The 22,873-nt window shown below is 44.3% G+C and overlaps 1 protein-coding gene across 1 annotated transcript in view; it reads right to left on the bottom strand.

Moving 5' to 3' along the window:
- Positions 1–16,164, bottom strand: part of RNF150 (ring finger protein 150) — a gene marked incomplete at both ends in the record, with an annotated part of 236,001 nt that extends 219,837 nt beyond the window's left edge. Inside the window, one exon of the mRNA XM_082838513.1 lies at positions 15,669–16,164. Coding sequence (XP_082694639.1) covers positions 15,669–16,164 — 496 coding nt within the window. The remainder of the gene's footprint in view (positions 1–15,668) is intronic.
- Positions 16,165–22,873: the final 6,709 nt, after the last annotated feature.

Here is a 22,873-nt window from a genome sequence, read left to right as displayed (position 1 = left end):
ATTACCAAGCACAAAGAATCACAAACGCAATTAAAGAAAATCTTATTTAAAATCAAGGGGGTAGCAATTTAATGAGCAGTCAAAACCGCTCTGGGATTCTGTGAATCAGGCAACATCCAAGCCCAATTAAAATTCTAAACTATATACTATATGTACATGTATACACGCACGTTTTTAAAATTCCCATAGTGACAGTAACAGGGTTATCCTTTTATTTTGACCTTAAAATATCTTTCAGGTAAATGGGATTTATATTGGTTTGCAAATATTCATAGTAATTACAAATTTAGGAAAAATCACAGTAGGATACATGTAAAGGAAGTGATTTATTTATAGAACTCAAAGTCACATTTAGGGGTAGAAATTTGCATAGACCCATTTACTTCAATAGAATTAGCAGATAGGAACCTGACTCAATTCTCTAAGAACATCAGCGTTTTTAACTAATGGGAATTAGTCAGTCTGAGAACTATTAACTATCTTTAAGCCAAAATATTCAGAAAAGGACTCAATATAACCAAAGACATTACCATATCCACAGAGCACAAGGTTTGACTTGTGAATTAAATCTACAGCAGTTTGTACCTTATACGTCCCTAAGAAATATTTCTCATGCAATGAAAGAATTGCATTGCTGCAAATATACAATTTAGTAACAATGGTAAACAATAAGTTACCTAATATTTATGGGAAACAATGTTTTCAGACAGATTATCTTTAAAGGAGTTTCTTTTTCTTCCCCCCTCATAAAAAAATACATTGAAACGTAAAAATTAGTAGAGAGTCAAAGAAATCCTACACGCCTCCTAATATAGTTGAAAGTGATATAGATCTGGATTAAAATATCGGCTTTGCTTTTGTCCATCTGTGACTCTGGGCAGGTTCCCAACTCAGAGGATGTATAAAAGGAGTGAAATACGAAAGACACCTAATGCAGTGCTTAGAGCCTTGTGTGTTCAGAACGAGTGCTGATTCTCCTCGTTCTAACATTTATTCAATCCAGCAAAGATTTGCTGAGTTGCTCTAATGAACAAGGTGATAAATTTTAACATATGGGCCTGGAACCAGAAGAGGTGACTTGCAGAAAGGATGTCCTGGCTTATTCAAAAAGAGAATTTTCCTCAGTGGTCTCCTATGGAAGGAGAAGACAGGGCGTGGGAGACACCGAGTTCAGTGGCTACTTAGAACAGCCACGTGACCCTCACACAGTGGCCGCTGAAGGCTCCCCAGCTAGCGTCCAGCCATCTCACTTGAAGCTCTTTTGTCGAAGCTCCACAGGCCCCGGTCCCCGGGGAACTAGTGTCAGGACTGCTGTCTGGCCCTAAGCTCATGAACACCAAGGCATGGTCTGACGTTGCCCATCACTGAGCTGCTAGACACCAAGGCACTGGCAGGTGGAAAGGGTCAGGTCATATTCACTGCATTTGAATCCTTCTGCCCCGTGACCTTGACAACTTAGGTTTTAGATGATCTCGGGTTTTTCTCATACCTTGGGTTTTTCTCAGCCGGCAGCGTGTTAAATAATGGCCAACACTATGCGCTTATAGATGGCTTGCTACTTGGTGTGGAGATAATCTTACTGAAACTGGCTGCTGGCTCCAGAAGGTCAGTGCGTCTGCTTCACCAGAAATGCCCACTCCTCTGAAAAGATGGGAGGAATCTGGGCTGAGAGTCACCCAGAAGCATAGGACAGTGGGATGAATGCTCGGTGACAGTGACCACCCCCTCCCCCGCCCCAGTCAGTCAACCTAAGTGACAAACACATCTTTTTTAGCAACATGGTGGTTACCAAAGAGGCCACGCAAGGTAATGGCCTGTTTCGGGATTGTTGCTCCTTTAAGGAATATGTCCCATCTCAGTTACCAAAAATCAATCAAGGGCCAAAGTGTGAGCTGTTTTTCTGTTTTCTTACTTAAATTGTTCTGGTGGTGAAAGTGATAAACTGCAAACAGGAAACACAGAAGAATATACTTGCATGAGTCAATGAACTGCAATTATTTTAACACGCCAGTGACAGCATGTGCTGTTCCAGTATCTTAACCTACTCATAAATTTCATTTTAATGCCAAAAATATCACTTATTCTGGAATGCACAAACTGTGCTGTAGTAATTATGTGCCACCTTTTCAAAGACTAAATACAAAAATAGCAAGCAAGCTCATGGTTATGCTCCGGTTCAAAATGAGTTCTCATTAGCTTCACTAAAGAAAATGGCTTGTTCTCTTCTTACCTACGATGTAATGTATTTTTCACACTCTAAGTTAATGAAACACAAAAGTCTTTTTATGAGTAAGACACTAAGATTTACTTAATATAGTACCTCAATAGAGAAGAACATTGATTAGTTTCAGACAGCAGTAAGCCAAATTATGACTCATTTAGTTTTACCAAAGAGAGTAAGACTTTCTAATTTTAAAGGATCGGGTTTTAATTAGGTGAATGGCTTTTCAAGATAGTCCCGGAGGTCAAGAAGATAGAAGAGACTAATGACTTTTTAATCTGCAGACTTTGGATTGTAATAAAGCATCACTTCATGACTTTTCTGAGCATGGCCCTGTTTGAGAGGAACACTGACCTCTCCTGCACAGGTCTAGTGTTTGCAAGATGAGCCTCAGAGATGCTGATCTGTTCCTTGAAACATTTGGTCTAAACTCCAGGTACCTCTCACCAAGTGAATGGCATCCAGATGGTCATGATTAAGCAGAACGATTAGCTAACATGACCACAGAGGGAGAGTCATTCAAGACACTGGTGCTAGTGCCCAGTGTAACCGGCTGGGTGTGGACAGCGTCTTCCCTCAGGAAGCTCACAGTCTAGCAGGAAGGACAGCTAGGTAAGAAATTAATCTCAGTGAAGTGGAATCCATTTCATATAATAAATGCATTTAGGAAAGGAAGAAAGAACAAAGTAATGATACAGTAGATGTACTTTCCATAGAAATAAGCTCAAACTGATAAGGATAATATCACCTAATTGCTTCAAACTCTCTATGCATGTAGTTTATCAGGGCTAAAAAGTAAAGGCATGCAAGTATATAAGAGATTAAATTCATTCCAGAGCAAACATCAACTGCTATTAACAAACAACTATTGTAACCAATGCCTCTTATTCTGACTTCACAGAAAACTTGACCTTTCTGTTACAGTTCTCTCATTGCCCAAAAGGTCACAATTTGGCATATCTCACTGGTCATTTGCTATTTACAGAGACAGATTCATTTTAAACTATACAGGTAAGGTTTACGATCAACCTCTAAGATTTCCTTCTAAAGTAACACTTGGGTCCCCTTGGAGTATCAGGTCTACCAGATGCCCATCTCCCTAAAAACATCAGGCAGCACTATGTATGTCCAGCTACTTCTTTCAGATTTCTTTCTGTGTTTGATAACAGCTAACTCCAAAGGACATTTCTGTTCTATAATCTGTAAAAAGTCCCCTTGCAGAACCTCCAAAGCAAAACTCCTCAGAACAGAGAAGCACTTGCTTGTAGGTCTTGGGGAGTAGGCAACTAGGTCTCAGAAACACTGGCAGGAGAACAGGAAAAGATCTCAGGATATAATGACTCTCAAGGGTCAAGTGTGGGTTAGAAAGTAGATGAATCCCTCAGCACAGGCCCAGCAAGAATCACTCTGCTGTGCATAGGAGAAGAAATGAAGTTTGTAAGCCCTCAAATTAAATCTTGCCTTCAACATAAGGCAAATAAAAAGTATGGAATATAAAGTCATTACTCCATCCCTCGAGTGAGTGATGCGCCTGACAACTGCGGATGGGTTCATATTCTATCATTCACTAATCCATTCATACTTCCAATAGATATTTACCGAGTGCCAGGCTCTCAGAATACAGCTGTTGACAAGACAAGAACCCTGTCCTTGTGGAGCTTACATTTTCACAGGGGTGACAGACAGTAAACAAGTAAATTAATGAAAGATGTAATATAACAATTTCAAGTAGTGATAGTATGAAGAAAAATAAGGGAGGGTGAGGGAAGAGAGGATAAGTAGCAGATGAAGTTTTTAACGCGGCCACGGAAAACTCTGACGAAGGGGCGACGGAGCAGAGTCAGCAACGCTATGGAGGGGTGAGCCAGGTGAGTATCTGAGGGAAATCTGCAAAAATTGAGGGTGGTGCCTGGTAACTCTCCCTGTTCACAAAAGTAATAAAACCTCATGATTTTATAATTACCTTTTGTTGGAAGATATTTTCCTCAGGGTACAGGAGGCATAGAAGCAAGCTGAATTTTCAAAATGAGTTGGTTAAATAAAGGAGAAATAGATAAATGTCTCCCAGATAGTCTTGTTTGGGAGTCATCCTCACATATTTCAGATGCATAAAGAGATATGGGCTGTGTGAATAATAATTCTATCCAAAAAGTTGGGGGGGAAGAGGGTTCCAAAGGGCCTGAGATAGCAGCAAGTTTGGTGTATTTGAGGACCAGCAAGGAGAAAAGAGGGTCTGTAGGAGGGTGAGAGGAAGTATGGTTGGAAAAGAGGTGGACAGAATACAGGGGCCAAATCAGGTCACACCCTGGGGGCTACAGCAAGAACTCTGACTTGGTCCAAAGTATGATGAGAAGCCCCTGGAAGATGTAAGCAGAGGAGTGATGTCCTTTGGTTTTCTTTTTTTTTTTTTTTTAAGTGTTTTCTATCTGCTGTACGGGGAACAGATTGCAGGGGCAGGAATGGGAGCTGGACAGCGGCTGGAGGTGATAGCAGCAGTCCAGGCAGAGATGATGATGGCCGGGACTCAGTGGGTGATAATAAAGCTGGTGAGATGTAGTCCGATTCTGAATATGTTTCTTCTGACAATAATGAGAGTGAACATATATTCGATGCTCCGAGCTGCCCCTTTGCTGCATCGTGTAGTGTAAGAGCTCATGACAGCCGTGATAGGGACCCGTGAGGCTCATTTCACAGGTGGAGGCTTAGGTGAATCACATGGTTCCCGAGCTCCCGGGCCCTCTCTGCCCAGCCCGAGCCCAGTTTTCGCAGCTCCTATACCACTGTGCTCACGTTCTGGAATGGTGGAATCTCACTCTTACCAACTCAGTGACGTCAAACTTCTATCTGGAGCCCCACGTTGCTTTCTGTTTCCCTGGCAATCAACCCAAAGGACAATTGGGTGCCACAATCACCTTTTTCACCACCACCCTTTACTGCCCCCCAAACTGGGTAATGCCAACGTTGATGAGCAAAATGGGGTCCTCCCTACTTGGGAAAAATACCATGGTACTGCTACCTCTTCTGCGAGAGTCCTACAATCAAGATAACGAGCATTTAGCCTCTCAGTGAAAATTCCAGCCAGCAATTCAATGTAATTAAAGTGTCCAGGCATTTCTGACTCATTATTGTGCTCTTTGACGGGTTTACAGAATGTGTACTTTCCTCCACTTGCTGTGTTTGCCATTTGTTTGTCTTCGTGCTGGTCTCCAAAATTTGGCAATTATTAGTGAGTCAGTAATTCATGTCTTGAGGTAATACTTAACTGCACCTACTATCAGCTTTCATCGTTACAATGAACACATTTTAAACGTCTTTCTTTTCATGGAGGATTTTGATATCGTCAAAGGAAAAAGTACTCTTTCTTAAATAACTGAAGAACCAGGGGATAGAAGAACCAGAGGAAGACTCTGGATTCACCCAGCGTGGTGGCCGTCAATCCCGGCAGCACCTCAGAATCATCTGGAGGCTGCCCTCCCACCACCAGACAAATCAGAATCTCTGCAGGTGGGACCTGGGAGTCTGTAATTTTTAAACTCCCCAGATGACGCTCACGCGCGACCAGGATGGAGAAGCACTGATCTAAGCCAAGTTCCCCTCCAGGAGCCCCCTGCTCATCATGTTGAAATGAAAGAAAACCAAATGAAAGAGACCAGAGAGGGGAAGTGACTTGCCAACGGTAAAGCCAATTTGAGGCAGAACCGCAACTGAAACCCAAGTTTCCTAATTCCCTGTTCAATTTGCACTGAACATCCCCAAGACACAGAAGAATCGAGGGGAACAGTGGGGGTTTCACCAACTGCAATCCTGATGATTCTATCATTGAGGCTTTTTTCCTCTTTTGATTCTCCACCTTCTGTGCCAAAGCTGTGCCTGGACCCTGCAATGGCACTGTCAGCTGACAGATACTCTTTCTCCTTCAAAGGACGGCCATACTAGGGAGTGAGCGTATCACTGAAGACATCACTAAATGGGCTTAAAAAACAAGACAAAACGAAACAAAACGACCCTGCTCTATAGCTACACATGAATAGCTTTTGACTTACTAGTGCCATATTCAGGAACTTGATCTAAGAAAGTAATCACGGAGATGCACCGATTTTTAGGCACATACAGACATTTACAGCAGCGCTGTTTATATGTAGGGGGAAAGTAGAAACATCACAGAAACGTTGAGGAAGTTTCAACATGCGCCTTTAAATTTTAAAAAGCTACAAAAACCTATGCAATATATTCCCAGTTTGGTAAAAGTAAATATGTAACCACAGAATGAGAAAAACACTAGAGTTTAGTGGGTGAGTGGTTGAGTTATTGAGGTTGTCTTCCTCCCGTTTTAAATGTCCCCTACTTTCAAAATTTTCTATAAGGCATATGTCTTTCATTTTAAAATATATGCTCACATATACACATATGTATTAAAGTTACGGGACAATAAACATATGCACAGAATTGTATTTGGTTACAAAATTTTTGGATACCCTGTAACTTCTGCTTGTTACTGGTATGTCTTTTTTCTCCTGAGTTGAAGGGCATGAACAAGGCTCCCACTTCATGTCATATTCTACACAATGACTCAATTATTTTAACAGGAGACTCAAATTAGAATCTCCCTGACCTCATTTATATAAGTCAAAAGCTAAGAGAAAAAATGTTAGTGTCATGAAATATTTTTTTCATGAAATTAGAGACTAACATGTTAACGTAGTCCATCTTTCCAGTCTTATTTAACAGATCTTAAGATTTACTGAGCGCTTTCCATTTCCACCAAGGACTATTCTAGTCTTTGGGAACTTTACCATGAACAAAAACTGTCTAAAAGCCTTGCTTCTTGTAGCCCTTACATTCTGGTCGGAGGACACATGCTAAGCGTAAGTAAAATGAAGCAGGGAGAGGGGCAGGGTGTGCTGGGGATGGGAAGGGGGAGGTATGCTGCTATCCAAATAGAGTAACTAGGAGTGCCTTAGTGATGCGGTCACGGAGAAGTGACCTTAGAGAGGCACAGTCCTTCGTATCTGGGAGAAAGAACATTCCAGGCCCCTTGGTAAATAAAGGAGAAAACCCCTTGATAAGTAAAGGGGAAAACATCTTTTCTCTTCCGCTATTCTTTGGGTCATTTGGAACTACATGTAGGTGTAGTCAGTTCATGGTTACAGAATGGCCAGGTGAACATCTTCTGTAGAAAATCGGGACCAGGGAAAATAAATACTTATGGGTAAAAAAAGGCATTTGTATAGGTTCACTGACAATACCTCTGAAAAACCTCATGTGTTTGCCTTTTCAATAGTGCTTACATGGACTGTGTGTGTAAAAAACCATTTATGATGGAGAGATAAGAGGCTGCACTGGTTAATAAGAAAGAAAACGTTTCCTGGATCTTACCTAATATATGAGCTCTTTATATATCTTTGCCTGGAAAGAACATGAATAAGCCGTACATTTAGTGAAAAATACTTTCTTTTTTCAAATCTATAGCATGAAATATATGTCCATACACTGAATATAGAAAAGCCTGACAATCTGATACGTAAGCTTTAGTTTTATGACAAATGATGCTTATTTCTACCGAAACAGATTTTCTAAATACCGCTATTTCATGGAATAGACGAGATTTTTTAAAAAACATGATACTTGTAGAAACCAATTTATAACCAATGCTTTTGAAGCAGTAAAAGAACATTTTCCCCTCATCTAGAAAAATAAAAGAACTAGATCTAATACTAGTCATTAATATTTTTACTTCAATCTATAAAGCACACTTATCCCACCACAAGTTAAACTGCCAAGTGATGAACCCCTCAAAGTTTAAAATAAAAGATGATAGTATACCTATAGCCAAGGTTTCAATTTAATAGAACCACCATAATTGCAGCTTCGTAGAAGAACAATAACACAGCACAAGGCAGCCTTATTTCTCTGGATTTTGTATCACCACAAAATCCTCCAGATCTGAGATAAAATGAATGTCGAATCCTATTCAGGTTAACTCAAATTTAGCATCTCTCAATTCACATGATCAAATACACAGAATTTCAGCATCACTTCAGTCACTCAGTAATAAGTGAAGGTCCTCCTTTGAGTATATACAAAATGAAGTATCTCTTCTGGGGATAAACTGAAGACTTTCAGGGGCTATCAAAATATTAAGTTCTTTATATACCAAGTTTCATGTCCAAAAATGCAACAATAAAGGTCAAGGTCTTCCTTTTAAAAAGTTGAGACTGGTTTCTAAACAAATGAATATTGCATTGGAAACATAATCAGTCCTTTCTAAAAAACTAAAAGAATAAGTTATAGAGTCCTGGGTTCTTTTAGAATCTTTCCTGATTTCATGGTCATAAAATTCCTTCCTTTTTGAGAAGCCAAGGGATTTTTAAGAACAGAGGCATCAGGAGAGATGAGGATGAGATTCTTACTAAAGATTAGAAGATAAAGGTAGGATTCCTTCCAAATCCCCAGATACGTATTTCTATGAGCTGAAATGAGTAAACAAACCATACAGTATCTTTTTTTTTTTTTTTTCCGGCTGCGTTAGCTGCGCGCAGGCTTTCTCTAGTTGCAGCGAGCGGGGGCTACTCTGTTGAGGTGCGCGGGCTTCTCATTGCGGTGGCTTCTCTTGCTGTGGTGCACGGGCTCTAGGCGTGCAGGCTCAGTAGTTGTGGCTCAAGGGCTTCGTTGCTCTGCGGCATGTGGGATCTTCCCGGGCCAGGGCTTGAACCCGTGTCCCCTGCATTGGCAGGCGGATTCTTAACCACTGCGCCACCAGGGAAGTCCCCAGACCATACTGACTTACATTGTCCATAATGTTATTTAACACTGATGTTGAATTATGGCTTTTAATGACAAGAGTCTAGAGTTCTTGGCTATTAGATATCTGCCTGCCGGTAGACAGCCATGTGAGGAGGTACAGTTTAGCACCAAATAAATAAACAAATACTAAGTGAGGCGGGTGATATTGCTTTGGCCTGGGAGATTAAGACCAAGCATAAATAAGTTTTCTATATGTATCTTAAGAGGGAAACGGAACGGAAACCAAGGCTGTTGCTAAGAAATGTTTCTTAAATATCTAAACGATAGAGAATCACAAGCTCTCAGGCTTGGGAAGACCCTTCCGTCATCACCCATCAGAACTCTGGGCATAAATCCTGTGATCAGTTTCCACCTGAATGCAAGAGAAAGCTTCACCTCCCAAGAAAACCTCTTCCATCTCTCAACAGTTCTAACTTTATGAGTTTTTCTCCCTTTACTAAAGCAAGTCTGCTTTCTATAACTTCTCCTCACTAACCCTAGTTTGACTCCATAAAGCTGAGGTTCCAAATACATAAGCCTCAGGGTTGAGGCCAGGGGCACATAGGAGCAGAGCTGGCCGACAGCCAGGCCATAAGTAGTGATGGGGCTTTGGGCCAGGTAATGGGCACACTGTTCACCTAAACCGCCAGCCACTGCTCTGCAGGGACATGGGCCCCTGTCATCAGATTTTCTCATCAGAAGCCAGAAATTTGTATTTCAGTAAAAATATCCTGGGTTTTGAATATATAAGGAATAAACTGTGGAGTTCAGGCAGCTCTTAGAGCTCAACTAATTCACACCTTTCATTTTATAAGTAAGAAACTGAGGTCCAGAATAGAAAGTGATGGACCGAAGCCAAATGGTTAATCAGAGGTCAGTCTGGAGGAGAGCAGCCCCAAACACAAGGTCCCATCTCTCCTGTCGCAAAAATGCAGTCTGCAAGGCTTGTTTTTTCAGCTTAAACATGGTTTGTCTTAAAGAAGAAAGGAGATTAACAGAGAAAAGCGAGCTACCTCTTCCAGTTATGAAGGAAGAAAAAGGCCCTTCAACCAAAGTGCATTTGGGTGATAGATGTGCTAAAGTATTCGGAAATGGGCATCAGCTTTAGATCACTTCCTGTCTCCATTATGAAGTCATTACTGTCACAGCTAGTCTGTATAGTATCCTCTCAAGTTGAGAAAGTATACGGGGCAGCAGCTACAAGCAGAGACTCAGGAGACACTGCTCAGGTTTGCAAGCCTGGCTCCATCACTTACTACCGGCATGACCAAGTCACTTCCCCTGTCTAAGCCTCAGTTTCCTGGACAGCGCCAACCACAGTACCTACCGCTCAGTGTTATCGTGAGAATTAAATGACCTAATACACAAAGTGCTTACAACACGCCTGACGCAGAGTAGGCACCACACAGGCAGAGGGCTACCTTCTGCTGAAGAGAGGTGAACATATTACTTAAAGGAAAATGTAAAACAAAACTGCACAAAAATACTCTAGAAAATATGAGTCCTGAAAAAAAAAATTCTAGCAGCTAGTTCCTTTACAGAGGTTAAGGCAAAGGTGGACTTCATCCGTTAAAGTCAATGTAGCGTGAACTCACGAATTAAAATCTTAGCACCCACTTACACAGGAAAGAGCCTCAGTACATCTACGTGTTCTCCTCAAACCTTGGAGAAGGTCCTAGAATACATGAGATATACTCCATCTTGGGTTCCTCCTCGCCAAAGGCTGAGCTTATTTTCTGAATAGTTACTGCAACCATCTCCTCCCTCACTCCATCTCTAAGTTACTATTAGGAATCCAGTCTCTCAAAAGTTCTTCCTAGATGTTTAGTTTCCTCCTTTCCCTTTAACTATGTACTAGTGAAAGATGAGAAGATAGCACACCACACTCTTCAAAAAAGGAAAAAAAAAAATGCATCATTTCTTCAACATCACAACTCAGACACTTAACCACCTCCAAACACTTACTGATCTACCATGTTTATCATATAAATATATGTAATCCATATATAGATACATCTCATATTGCTCTGATGAGATTTCAGTTTAACCCAAGAGAACGCACAAATGCCACAGGAGAATCCTCAAATATTCACCAGCCATCAGAGGGAGCTGGGACACCCTGTCTCGAATCACAGAAACCACAAAGAGAAACTGGCACGATGGCTCTGGTGTCTGAAGCAGGAGAGGGTCAATACAGAGCTCTTTCCTAAGGCTGCCAGAGCCTCGGTGACCCCCGGGGTCTGGTGATCCATGCAGGAGCTCCTGTGTGTCACTGTGCACAATGCCTATGAGAATTAGCATGTATTGACGGCTAGGCGCCAGCTACGGACGCAAGCACTGTACGTGTGTGAACGCATTTAATTCTCATACCAAACATCTCACAAATGAGGAAACTGAGGTCCTGAGAGGCTAACCTGCTCAAAGATCCACAGTGAGGAAGTAGCAGAAGCAGGACACAAACTCATCGGGCTGGCGAGAGGCTAAACGGCTAACTTACCACTTCCCAAAACTGCCTCTAGAAATGGCTGCTATCACTTCCCTCACGGTTCACAGGCATCTGACCAGCTCCAAGGAGATGGTTTAGATCTGGATGCTTTTTTTTTTTTTTTTTTTTTTTTTGTGGTACGCGGGCCTCTCACTGTTGTGGCCTCTCCCGTTGCGGAGCACAGGCTCCGGACGCGCAGGCTCAGCGGCCATGGCTCACGGGCCCAGCCGCTCCACGGCATGTGGGATCCTCCCGGACCGGGGCAGGAACCAGTGTCCCCTGCATCGGCAGGCGGGCTCTCAACCACTGCGCCACCAGGGAAGCCCGGGTCTGGCTGCTTTTACCTGTACCTGGAAGTGTACTTCTGGGGCTCTCAGGTGGAGGCTGGATTTCTACATAGCTTTTTACTCAAGCCCTCTGGTTGCTCTTTCACAAAACCAACCTGGGAAGAAGTTCTCTAAAGCACGAAAGATGCAGTTCCTCACATCCTTTTTGGAGGGGACATATAAAGTCTCTGGTCCATGGGCTTTATTTTTCCTTCATAATTGGAAGAGGTAGATCTCTTTTCTCTATTAATCTCCTTTCTTCTTTAAGACAAAACGTGTTTGAGCTGAAAAAACAACGGCGAGCAAGGGAAAAAGGAGAAAAAGGAAAAGCAGAGGAAGAATTAATATTATGTTAAAAAGTAACTGTTAGTCCTCGGAAACGCAAACAGAAACGCCAATGAAGACACCACTTCACAACCACTGGGAAGGCCAAAATCAAAGATAGATAACAACAAGTGTTGATGAGGATGTAGAGAAATGTTCCACCTACTCAATGTTCCTCCTACACTGCTGGTGGAACTGTGAAATGGTGTGTTTCTTTGGAAATCAATCATGCAGTTCCTCAAAAGGTTAAGCCATACAGTTGCCGTATGACCCAGACTTTTCAGAAATGTCACGCCTGGCTGTGTACCCAAAAGAAATGTCCACACACGGACTTGTACATGAATGTTCACAGAAGCATTATGCATAATAACCAAAAAGTGGAAAGAACCTAAGTGTCCATTAATTGATGAATTTTGAAAATGCGGTATAAACATAGAAGGAAATATTATTGGGTAACAAAAAGGAATGTAGTACTGAGACATGCTTACAGCATTGACAGACCTTGAAAACATTATGCTGGTGAAAGAGGCCAGTCACAGAAGAACACAGATTACTTGATTCCATCCATATGAAATGTCCAGAATAGGCAAACAGAGACAGAAAGGAGATTAGTGGTTAACTAGGGCTGGTATATTGGAGAGTAATGAAGAGTAACTATTAATGGCCACAGGGTTTCTTACTGGAATCAGTGGTGAGGGTCCTCAACTCTGTTGGCAGAGGAAAAGCCATTAAACTGTGTACTTTAAATGAGTGAACTGTATGTTATGTGAACTCTCTCTCAATGGGCTCATATTTTTAGAGAGATTTAAAAGAAATGGTTACAAACTAAAGCTACTAGTCTATCCCAGGATAATCTGTGTCTTTGTGAATGAGAAACCATAATTGCCGAAGTGTCAGAAACCCAAAATCATAAGCAGGAAAGGAAAAATCAGAAAGAAAGGCTCTATGGAAAGGGGAAGGGGAAATGATTTCTATTTAACTGAATTTCAAGATAGTGGGTGTGTTGGGGTCACATCACCGCAAATGCATAGATATTACACAGTGGGGTGCATAACACTAAATTCAGACTTTCTCCTCACCCGAAAGCTATCAGTGCTGAAAATAAAGGATCTAGAGGAGAGGTGAGATTTTTTAAAAATGCAAAGGCTAATGTTCACTTTTTGGAGACTGAAGTAAAAAGTTCACAAGTGTAAGGATCCTGTTATATTGCATCCCATGTTCACAGAATAAGAATATTTGATTAGCATCTAAAATGTACACCATTTCCTAAGATAAATTTGAGTCACAATTCTAAATTCAACTAGAAAAAGTAAAGCCTTCACATTCTAGAGCTAAGTGTAACATACTGACAGCCAGATCAGCGCGGGCACTGGTTCACATTCAGGTAGAAAGAGTTAAAAGTTCGCCAAGCCACCCTGTCATGGACCTCCTTATAATGAGACTTTAGCAGAAATCAATGCAATCTATGACTAAAGTGAATCCAGTCTCCTAAAGTGGCAATACACCAAATGATAATATGGAAGCCTCAAGGCTATTAGCAGATACGTTAACACATTTTTGCAAACAGAACAGTTAGTAGAGAATTTCCTTGACTTTTTTTTAGCCTAACTTTCAAATTATCACCAAGCCCTTTATTTATTCTCACTACATCTTAATCAAGCATCATTTGTGTGGCAAATCAGCTTATGGCTTCCTTTAAAAACAGGCGAACCATTAACTGACCCAATGTGTTGGCAGTTCTTTTTAGACAGGAATAAATGATGCCTCTTAACTTTGTGCTCCAAGCTGCAGAGTTTGATTTCACGCATATGCAAAAAGAAACATTTAAAGGATCCTGCAAAGTCAGCTAACAATCTTCTGCGAGTTTAAAGAACAACAATTAACAAAAACCCTCCTTCACACTCCCCCCACGGAGGTTTATATATTAAATATGCTTTTAAAGATACTTTACATGACTTAAAACGCTCTTTCCATAGTCCTCCAAATCCTTGACTGTCATAAAGTTTAAGTAGTGCTCTTATGACTCAAGGTCAGAGTACAGTCTTTTCACTTACAAAACTGTTGAGCTCAAGAAAGTATACCAAATGTTCCTCAGTGCTCTATCCTAACTTTTCCAAGAAGTTAACTGTCCCTTCCTCTTTTTCATGAATTAGTACACTGCATTATCTTTGGCCCCTGTGTTAGAAGCACTGACCTTTCCCCACTCCACCTGTTTGCATTAGGGTTAACAAGTTCCTTGTCTGAAACAGCTGGTGTTGACTACCAAAGGCAAACCCACTGTACATTTCCCTAATAGGTGACATGAGCTCTGGGAATGAAAACTTGTCCCCAGAGAATGCACCACCCCCCAGGCCAAAGCCTGGTACTCCATTTCAGTAGCATTAACTGTTTATTTTCTTTAAAAGCCAGATTTTGGTAATGTTTTGATTCGGTGACTCCAGTCAGAAAATGCATCTGTCACTTCCACTCCCTCCTTCTCCTTCCGGATGCCACAGCCTCAAACCCAGCAACCCCTCTGGGGAAGGAGGGCAAGGTTCTCCGGACGCACAGAAACAAGTAACCCTGGACTCAAGGAGGCAAGGCTGCTAAAACGAGCTGCTTTTGCTGACAAGCCTGGGGAGGACTTTGTTGTTCCTACCACGGAAGCACTGTTATGTCAGGCATACAGGGAAAGAGCGAGTTTTAGGACAGTCATGGACTTCTCATCCCGGCACCCTGCAATCACTACGAAAAGCTTATTCTTTCTACCCTGAAATCTTCTCGCCATAAAGAAAACCTTCATCATATTTAACCTCCCAAGCGGGCAAAGGATAATGCAACACTGTAAAAGCAGGCATATCTTTACGGCCACCATGCTTTTGGTGGCTTTTTGAGGATTGTTACTCTTTACCATCGTGCCCGCCTGTCAGCTCCTCCGGATGACAGCTTGGCAGAGCACAGCATTTTCGGTATTATTTATGACTCGCGTCAACCCAGCGGGCGGCGCGGGGCGGGGTCGGAGGAGCGGTACTCAATCTCCCACGAAGAGCTGAAACCCGACTTGAGCAAGTCGGCAGTGACGAGCGCCAGGACCAGTAACCCTACCCGCCTCCTGATACACAAACGCCGGCCTCAGGAGTATACCTGATGCACACACCCAAGTGAAGAGCTGAGTTATCAGATCTCCCGGTTCCAAACAGGTGCGGGGCCGCTCACTAGCCGAGAACAACATCCGAACCCTACCCCCCACCCCCCACCTACCAGATCCTCCTCGGAAAAGTTAGCCCCCCTCGGCCAACCTTCGTCCGAGTGGCGCGATGCTAATTGGAATGCATTCTCTGGTGCCCCCAATGCTGTTAGTCCTCTCTTCTTTGTAAACCCCACGAAGTGACGCAGAGCAAAACTTAGTAGGTCCGAGGAACAGAGACGCGTCTTTCGCAAAGCACGGACTTCGCAGGAAGGCGCTAGGAGGCAGGCGCTGGATCCTTCTCGGCGCCTCCATCCTCCTCTGGCTCCCCTCCCCCGCCCCGCGCCCGCCGGGGCCGCTTACCTGCGTGGGACATGGTGATGGTCTCGTTGTTGTTGGAGCCCACGTTGAAGATGACCACGGCGGAGGCGTTCTGCAGGAACGCGTTCCGGATCTTATCCCTGTACGTGCAGTTGCCCTTGGGGATGAGGGCTATCCAGTTCTTGCCGTGCGCCGGGGAGGCGAACTTGGTGTTGGGGTCGCAGGCCAGGCGGTCGTGGGCCGAGCTGGCCATGACCACCTCCCCGCGGGCGTCCTGCTTGGGCGAGTGCTCCCCGTAGCGCCCGCACTCGGTCTTCTCGGTGTGCAGCTCGGCGGTGGTGCCGCCGCCGCCGCCCCCCGCCGCCCCGGCCCCGGGGTCCGGCGCGGGCTCGGCGTAGGTGATGTTCACGAAGGCGGTGTACCATTCTTCCTTCTCGGCCACGGTGAAGTCCAGGCAGAGCAGATGCACGAAACAAAAGGAAAGCAGCCATGTTGAGAGAGCCAGGCTGCGGCACGCTTGGATGAGAGACATTGCCATCTTTATCCGCCGGGGCCCCCTCCCCGCCCCCGGCGCGCTCCCCCCGCGCCGTCCCTCCTCCCCAGCCCCGGCCAACGCCGGGCCGGCCGCTTGTCCTTCTTCTCCTCCTCCTGCTCCTGCTCACTCCCGGGCCCGAGGGGCCGCGGCCGGGACGCGCAGCCGCCGCGGGGACCGGCTTCCGAGCGAGCGGGTGGCGCCGGCCCCTTCCCTTTTCAGCCGAAGCACGGCGGTTGCATCTCGCTTCGCGGGCGCCGGCGGGCCGCGGGCGGAGGGGGCGCTCCGGGCTTGCGGCGGAGTCCGGCTGCCGAGCGTCCTGCTCCTTCGCCCGGCTTCTCCTTCTCTCATAGGGGTGGCAGGGGGCCCGGGAGCGTGCGGGGTGGCGGCCCGGCGCCCTGCAGCCCCGGCGGGGGCGGGCGCGGCTGCTCCGAGCCCGGGGTGTCGGCGAGGAGTCCCGGCTGCCGTCGCCGAGCGCTGGGGCGTGCGGGTCCGGCTGGAGGCGCGGCGGCCGCCCCTGCTGTGCGCCGGGTCCCTCAGGCTGCGCCCGGCACACACTTGCCACGGGAGGGGCCGGCTCGGGGGTAGCGGGAGCAAGCCGGCAGAGAAGAGTACGCGGTCCGTGTGTGTGTGTGTGTGTGTGTCTGTCTGTATATGTTTGTGTGTGTGTCTAATGTGTGCGTGCAAGGAGGAGCTTAATGTGATGTCAAAGATTCTAGGCTTCTCTTGCCACGCTCCCTCGGTCTCTCTATGGGCAGCAGCGACCCCTGCCGGGTTTCAAATTCAACCTAATCTGCGACTTGGTCCAGGTGGAGGCAAAAGGGGAAGCGACCCCTCGACCTATGAAGAGAGGAACAACTTCCTGCGTCTCAAATGTAGAGAAATGTGTGTATCTCTCATAAACAGCTTTCCCTAATTACCCATCCTAGGGCCAACTGGTAAGGTTAGTTGGTAGCTGAGTCCTCCGAACACAATGCCTGGAATATCTAGGGCAGTGACTATCAAATTTAAATGTACATCACCGTCACTGTCACCAGTGTGTGTGTGTGTGTGTGTGTGTGTGTGTGTGAAAACTCAGACTGATGGGCCCTGCTGCAGAGTTTCTCATTCCGTACATGTGAGGTGGGCTCCAGAATATGCTTTTCTAACAAGTTCCCAGGTCATGCTGATGCTGCACTGTATTAGAATGAGTATAGAAATGGGCTTCTTTCTTACCCTCTGGCAGCAAACATGTGGCATTTGTTTTCCTCTAGAATGAGTGTTTTCTAACTCTGTAAGAAAAGAAATTGGGTGAGCTATTTCTTCACTGTGTTTATTCTGGTTGTCATGACTGGTAACGGAGGACTTAGAGCATCAATAGAGCCTCAATAGGCAAGGCAGGTTTTTTGGGTTATTATTGTTTATAGGATATTCTCCAGTTGTGCATAGAGCTTACAACTAGTTAGTGGAGAGTACGGCCCCTCTAGAGTCGTGTTCTTAAAACTTTGACACAGCACACTTCCTTACCAGTTAAATGTTTGAGTGGTTATCTTTTCACACCAGCAGTTTCTCTGGCTTGAGATAGCACGTCTCAAAAGCAATTTGTGTGATGGTTCTTAATCACCCACCTTGTACTTCCCAACTGGCAATCTTTCAGAGAACTCAGGACCCATTCTTGATGAATACAAAAGTCCACCTTTTCCCCAGGACCTTAGTTAGCATGTTTACAGAAATCTGTTAATGGCTGTCCACCAGTACAACTGCTGTTTTTCCAGAAGCAGTAGGAACAGCTGGTGGCTGTTAGGGGAGAGCAAAGAATCCCAGCTATACCCAAATTAGAAGCAGGCAGAAAAAGAACTACTTAGAAGCATTTGTCTCTATGGTATTGGATGTGCTGGGTTTCTGTATTTCCCTAACTTATTCATTTTAGAAAATAGGCTTCTAGGCAATTGGGACAGTGCTTTTTATAGTGCCTAATGCCAAAAAGGCAAAAGTGAAGAATGCCTGGCTGCTGGTTCCTGAACCACCAGAGATCTGAGTCCTTTGCCTAAAACCCCCCAGCGAGGTTTTGTACAGATGTCTCACAAACCAAAGTGGTTCCCCATATCTCTCTGTCTCTTAGCAGTTTTTCTCCAGCCACAAAACTTAGTGAATCTGTGTCATTAAGAATGCACAACTACCCCTGTCGTTTTCTTCCCTTAGAGGAAAAGTTAGAGGCTGAGGAGATGGCAGGATCAAGGAGGTAGCATCCTGGCTGAGAGATTGATTAATTACAGGGACATTGGGCAAATAAGTAAAATATTAAATATAATGGGAGCCAGGTTTCTTAGTGTGGGAGAAGGAATTTACGAATATGGAAGGAAAGAAAGCTATAAATGTTAAACTCAGGTTCTGCTGCTGGCCACTAAAAAGCCAATACCCGAGAGACAGGTGTTGGTTGGAAAGGAGAGGTTGCTTTATTCAGGAGGTCAGCTGGGGAGAAGGCAGACTCGTGTCCAAAAACCAATTCCAAAGATTCTGCTTGACCATGAAAAGTTTTAAAGGGAGAATCATTTGGGGAAGGGGTCAGGGTCTTCATTATCTTCCCCTGTGTGCAGACTTTTTTTCTGATTGGTTGGTGGTGAGGTAACAGAGCTGGTGGGCGGAGTTCCAGCAATATTGCGCTCAGCCTGAAGTTCATCCTCCACCTGGGTAGGGGCCTTAGTTCCTGCAGAGGAACTCAAAGATACTGTTATATACATTCCTTGAGGAGGAATCAGGACCCTGCCCCGTTGCTGCACTGCTGTTTCTTGACCGCGCCTCCTTTGTTTCTTTCTCCTTCCCTGATAAGCAACTATTTGAATCTGTCCTTTGGAACCCAGGGAAGGTCGAGGAGGCTGAATGAAGCCTATTTACTAAACAAAAACCGGGGGGACACGGAAAGGATTTGTACCCAGGAGGGCCCTACAGGATCCTGTTCAGCTTCATAAAGAACCCTGAGGTGTTGGATTGGATTCAAAATGAGTGTGAAATCATTATATATATATATATATATATATATATATACATATACACCATAGCTATTTTCATTCAGAGGCCAGAGCAATGGACACATCAAGTGGCCAGAAGATCTTGGTTTCTAAGTACCATCCTCCATGAAGTGGAACCAGGGCTGATTCTAGTACTTGGGCTGGGAAAGTACAAAGTAAGCTTGGAAACTTTTATAGGAAGTGCTCAAAGCATGATGGGAACATGCTAAAAGGACACATGAGCCAGCAGGAAGGAGCTCCCACTGGCCAAATCTGGGACAATTTGAGTATCAAAATAAATTGTGATAGTAACTGATTACAACCTATTGGATAAGACAGGAATCCATGAATCCATGCCAATATAAATGAATAGATAAATAATGATGGAATAAATAAATAAATGGAAAGAAAAGGGAGAGCTCTTCCTTATGGAATAATGCCAACTAATAAGATTGATGGAAATAGTAAGTCACCATTTGGCAATGTTGGTTGATTCTTTTTGTGTGTGTGTGTGTGGTACGCGGGCCTCTCACTGCTGTGGCCTCTCCCGTTGCGGAGCACAGGCTCTGGACGCGCAGGCTCAGCGGCCATGACTCACGGGCCCAGCCGCTCTGCAGCACGTGGGATCCTCCCGGACCAGGGCACGAACCCGTGTCCCCTGCATCAGCAGGCGGACTCTCAACCACTGCGCCACCAGGGAAGCCCTGTTGGTTGATTCTTGGCAGGACTCCTCAGTGGATGCCAAGGCTGGTGGGTGGCTGTTTGATGTGAAGCAGGATGTCAGCTTAGTCTTAAAGCATCTTCTGAAAAATACTTATTGATCAAGGGGGAATTTATTGGAAAGATCCTGGAAGACACCAAATTGACCAGGTGATCAAGATGGGCATCATCAGGAAGGGAACGAGTCACACATGTGCCTCCTGATGTGATGTGCTGAGTAGAGCACAGCCTCTTTTCTGTTGTGTCCTGCTCAGAATGCACAGCCTGAGTCTGAACGTGGAGAAACATTGGATGGACCCAGGGTGAGAAGCATCTTAAAAAATGACAGGCTCATATTCTTTAAAACTTTTCAGCTCACGAGAGACAGAGAAGGATAGAAAAACCAATTGATCCAAATTGAAGGAGACTTAAGAGGCATGACGACTAAATGCAAAGAACAAGTCTGGATTGACTCCTGGACCAGATAGGAAAAACAAACAGTTGGCAAAATTGAATGAGGTCTGTGGATTGGATGGTAGTGTCCTATAAACGCTGATTACCTGATTCAAATGTTTATGTTGTAGCTATGTAGAAGAATGTCCTTATGTGGGGAATATGTACGCTGAATTATTTAGTAGGATGAAGCATTCTGTCTGCATCTTGCTCTTAAATGGTTCAGAAAAGAATAATGGTAATCTCTAAGATCTTGATTTCCGCTAGCCACTATTTCAGAGGAGCTGAAGTCCAATTCATGATAAACTAAAAAGTCCATTTGGGGCGTGGGTCTTAATTTGTTTCCAGCCTTGTGTCGGTGATTCTCCTCCAGCACAATGCTCCTTCGTTCCAGTAGTGCTACTTGAACCACTGAGCTGGGTATCCAGTAGGGACTGAAACAGATACATTTCATAGAATCTACATTTTGGAGAGGGAGAAACAGACAAATTTTCAGTTGTAGATTATGCCAGCCAATAACAGTTCTATGAAGAAAAAGGCAGCAGAGTGGGATCAACTGCTCGGATGAGGTGAATTGTGAACAGAATCCTGAAGGACGTGAGGGATCCATGTATGTATTGGGGGACGGGTTGTATTAGGAAGAGAGCACCATACACACAATGGCCCCGAAGGGAGATTGTATTTGATGTGCTTGGAGAATGGCAGAGAGACTACTGAGGATGGAGAAGTGTGAGAAAGAAAGAGTGAAGGAGGTGAGATCAGAGAGATGAGAGGCCTATCGACTCTTTGGATTTTATTCTGAGTGACAGGAAAAACCTTTGGAGAGTTTGAAGCCAGGAAGTGACATAGTCTGACATGCAGACTATGCATGTTTCAAAGTGTATTCTGACTGTATTGGAGCCAGTATGGAAGCAAGAAGAACAAATAGGAGCTATAGGCATAATTCAGAAACAGAGGATGGTGACTTATGCCAAGAAGGTGGCGATGAACACGGTGAGAAGTGATTGGAGCCTTGATGTATTTTGAAGATGGAGCAGACAGTATTCTCTGGTGCATTTGAAATGGGGTGTGAAAGAAAGAGAGAATACCAGAAGAACCCTACCATTTGGAGCCTAAGCAACTGGCAGAATGGAGGGGTCGTTTTCTGAGATGAGGGAGATTGCAGGAGGAGTTGGTTGGGATAAGAATCCCGAGTTTTGAATATGTCAGGTTCAAGGTGCCTAGAGATATCCAGAGGGCAGATTCATGTAATTTGCCTCAGCATAGAATTCCAGAAGGAAGATTATTGGATCAAAGCACACGAACGGTTTTCAAGTTATTAGCACATATTTTGGCCAGATTGCTTTTCCAAAGGTTGGCCTCACTTAATACACCATGCCCCAGAGTAAAGTGAGCTCCTTCAAGTATTTGTTTTTGAAATATCACCAGAATAAAGTAGCCCCGATGAAAGATCTCTACAAAAACAAGGTCTGGGCCAACTCCTAGGTACATCCCTCAGAAACTTCAGCAAAGAGCAACACGGCAAGTAAGCAGAAAGGAAAGCAGCCAGATGGCAGTGTGACCTGGCCACATCATTGGAAACATTCTGATCATTGTCGCCCATGAACACTAAGCACATACTACCATGGTCACAATGGTAATAAATTCATATATATCCACAGGTATTCTCAATTAGTTAGTTGAAGAATTATAGCAGGGGCCTATTTTGAATAAATTTAATCCCTTATCCATACATGTTCAATAGAGGACAAATTGAAAAATGATTTAAAAGCATTTAAACTTTCTTTAGAAAAAAAAGAAGTATCACCAGAACACAGCTTCATGGGGAGTCCCCACCTGAGGGGGAACTCTCTCTACCAGCCAAGCAGCCCAGGCCAGATAGAACGAGTAGGTCTCCCCAGGTCTCTTTGGTGTGTAGAGGTATTCTTGTTTTCATAAATGGTAGAGGCAGAATTGACTTAAACGTATGCACCCTATGTGTGTCTGAGTCAGAAATAAAGAGCAGCTCCAGCAGAGAATAGCAGGGTCCCATTTCTCCAAATGCCAGCAAATGAGACTTTACGAAGCTCTCAGTCTCGACGCTGCTTTGCATTGGCATATTGCCATTCATGTGCGCCGCCTGTTCAAAGGGCATTCTACCGTAGACTTTAAAAGATGGATTAAATCATTTGAAAATACAATTCCTCCTACGTATACACATTTAATGGCTTAATAAAAGTGTTTGTTTTTTTTTTTTGCGGTACGCGGGCCTCTCACTGCTGTGGCCTCTCCCGTTGTGGAGCACAGGCTCCGGACGCGCAGGCCCAACAGCCATGGCTCATGGGCCCAGCCGCTCAGCGGCATGTGGGATCCTCCCGGACCGGGGCACGAACCTGTGTCCCCTGCATCGGCAGGCGGACTCTCAACCACTGCGCCACCAGGGAAGCCCCTGAATAAAAAGTTTAATGGGGAAAAGTTTCAATATACAAGATTTGATTCATATTGTAATTTTCATTTGATTTGATTGATTGCAATTTTTAAAAATTGATGCCCGTTCATTCTTCAGGGTAAGTTCTTTCTTCACAATAAGCTCCTGA

This window comes from Leucopleurus acutus, assembly GCF_964270905.1.
Source record: "Leucopleurus acutus genome assembly, chromosome: 4".
NCBI classification, from domain to species: domain Eukaryota; kingdom Metazoa; phylum Chordata; class Mammalia; order Artiodactyla; family Delphinidae; genus Leucopleurus; species Leucopleurus acutus.
This window is presented reverse-complemented; position numbering and strand designations above follow the sequence as displayed.